Raw genomic sequence first — 2998 nt, forward strand, 5'->3', positions numbered from 1 at the left:
TTTAAGGTTTCTCGTCTCATATAAAATACCTATTTTAACCCTTAATCAAAAATATATATGCAAGTTACATATATTAAATATCAATTTGTAAATATAAATATTTAGCATATCTAACTTTTGTATCCAAAATGGGGTTAATACTTCAATACAAATTATTTATTTATTGAAATAAAAATAACATTATTATATAAAATATAACTTATATCCATGTCTATTTTTTTGTTTACTATTTTTTATAATACTAAATGTTGATATGAAATAATTGAGCCCATATACACTTCTAACATAACAGCTATACACACAAAATTAGTATTGTACACACATATAACAATACTTGTTTAAGTGACAATCTTATTTTATTACTTGTAAGCTATTATATTTTAAGTGAGACACATAGAATAGATAATTATGGTACTTTATTTGAGATAAAAAGTTATTTGTTTCACTTACTATTATTAAATTTATTTATGTATTTTTGTTATATAAATTTATGCATTTTCATGTATTTAAGTCCTACTCAATATTTATCAACATTTGAATTGTTTTATTTATAAATAAACTATTCTATTATAATATATAGTAAAAATTTGTAATAAAACTTCAAGCAAAGTATTCATAAATGGGTTTACAAAATATTAACTTCTTCAAATACACTTGAAGAAGTACCATTACCCTTTTAATGATTAAGAAAATAGTTAAAGTCCACTTAGAAGTAGAAACAATTGATTTGATGGTTTGGCAAAGTACTCAAACTAACTTTCAAATTACCTTTTATATGAAACATATTCATCTATATTTTAAAAGTAGTTTTTGTCAATCCCCGTGTGACAAATCTAACAGTTTAAATGGTAGTTATGTGGAATAAGATACTTCTTTCAAAACTTGTATTCTCAACTAAGTGTATATGGTAGTGACGTGTATAATGAAGGTGATATATAGAACTTGCGGCAATATAAATCAGTTTTGAATTTTTGATATAAGTGATTTCTTTACCCAAAGTATACATGAATACGTTAGAGACCTAATGTATATTGATCAATTCATCACTCTTTATTCGTGAAGGGAAAATAACTTTTCTTGAACTTTGTTTTTGTTATAGAATTTCTATCTTTAATTTTGATTTCTTACATATACAATTGGTAATATTATAAAAATATAAACAACACACATTGGTAAAAGTTTCCTTGTATGATATGCACATTACCCTTATCATTACGTCTGCTTTTGCAAACTGCTGTAGTGTCCATGGAACTAGAAGTAACTAAGTCATGCAGCAATTTCATTGTTCGACCAACAATATTTGGGGAACAAGGAAAACAAATGTCTTTTGAATTTATATTTTTTCAAAAGCAAGATCATACGGGATGATTTATTTTTAACAGAACATAAAAAAGTAAAGAAATGGCAGAATCCTGAAATTCAGATCACCGTGGGGGACAGAATGTAATGGTGTAATCAGTGGTATTTGGGCAATCTACTCGTCCTCCGAAAGGAACAACATTTGGGCAGGTTTTCTTGAAAGCGGATTCGAACTCGGGCGGACTGCATGTCAAGAGATACACATTACACTTCCCTTTGCACGCAACAACCTCATCCTTCACCTTCACTTGTAAATCTTTAGGGCAAACATCAGCAACAAATGGTGTGCACTCCTGATGTCCACAGCTCTTGATTGACATTGGGAGGTTATAACCCTCCGCAAGAACAATAAAACTGGACTTGACAAAGACACCACGAGACATTTGAGCAGTAATCACCACCTTAGTGAGTGGCGTTGATGGAGGCGGAGCTTTCTCACAACGCAGATATCCTCCACAGTCACCGGAAAGACAAGAACCTCGCTCTGATCCATGGAAAGAACATCCATACCTTGGGCAAAATTTAACCTTTTCGTAAGTCAATTTTTAAATTTTTAATACTTTTAGTCTAAAAAAATTAGTCTAGAAATCAAGCTTCAATGTGATGTTTAAACCATCAGCGATACCTTCCCCATATGTCACCACTCCATCTCTCCGGCAAGGCGATGGAGTATGACTCCCTTGCATTTAGCAGCGGCTTAAATCCATCTGGTATGTCGTTTGCACTTGTGTTCCATGAACTTATTCCCGGCCACACAGGGAATGCGCATTTGTTCTCAAGGGTTAGGGTTTCTTTTCACGGAGCAGAAAACAAAAAGATTAGATTCTCATTGAAGTTGAACAAGAAAGACTATTAACATTAATCACAAACCTGATTCACATGGTTTCATTTACCTTTGGCTTGGAGAGATGTTAAGGTTAGGGAGATGCAGAGGCACAGACATAGAAACAATCTCTTTGGCTTGTCCATTTCTTTTAAGCTGCTAAGTTACAATCTAAAGAAATGTTATCGAGTACATCGTGGAGAAAGTATGATCTGTCATAAGTATATAGGTGTTCTAGTACGCCGTTATGTGAACGGAAGGGAGAGTAGTACGAGTTCATATCCCAATCGATTGATTGCTGAACTAATTTGCTAATTGTAGATCGTATTCTCGATCTTATCCTTTGACTATATTTGTTATGCAGATTTTCATTATACGCATGGTTTTCGGAGACGGAATGTAACGTCCACAAGCATTTAATAATAATATATATATCTATATTTTTTGCTAAAATTGTAGTGTTTTATTCAGTTGTCTAGCAAATTATTTCACTGGCAGTGGTTAATCTACAGATAACTAACTCTGTTATACGTGAGGAGTGTTATAATTAGCAATTGCATCTTAGGATTAGGATTCAATGGGTAGGTGAATTAGATTTTGCCTATATTTATATAACTAGCATTTGCATCTTTGAAGGGTGCAAGGATAATGCTGATAGCTTGATATATGAAATGATGTTACATGATTTGACCATAGGGTAATTTTTCACTAATCCCTACAAGGTTATGTTGATGGTGATTTATCTATTTAGTTCTGCTTCATGGATGCAAAATAGTTACATCTTGTTGTTACCACTAGTTGATCAAGGCAAGATTC

General features: G+C 32.1%; 1 protein-coding gene across 1 annotated transcript; it reads right to left on the bottom strand.

Moving 5' to 3' along the window:
• Positions 1–1424: 1424 nt before the first annotated feature.
• LOC149566455 (thaumatin-like protein) lies at positions 1425–2328 on the bottom strand. The gene is made up of 3 exons (XM_089817407.1): positions 2253–2328; positions 1985–2150; positions 1425–1869 (listed from the first exon to the last, which is right to left on the bottom strand). Exons 1-3 carry the CDS (start codon positions 2326–2328, stop codon positions 1425–1427), a joined length of 687 nt encoding a protein of 228 aa, XP_089673533.1.
• Positions 2329–2998: the final 670 nt, after the last annotated feature.

This window comes from Cupressus sempervirens, chromosome 3 (assembly GCF_028749045.1).
Source record: "Cupressus sempervirens isolate cs-2001-9-10 chromosome 3, ASM2874904v1, whole genome shotgun sequence".
NCBI lineage: Eukaryota > Viridiplantae > Streptophyta > Pinopsida > Cupressales > Cupressaceae > Cupressus > Cupressus sempervirens.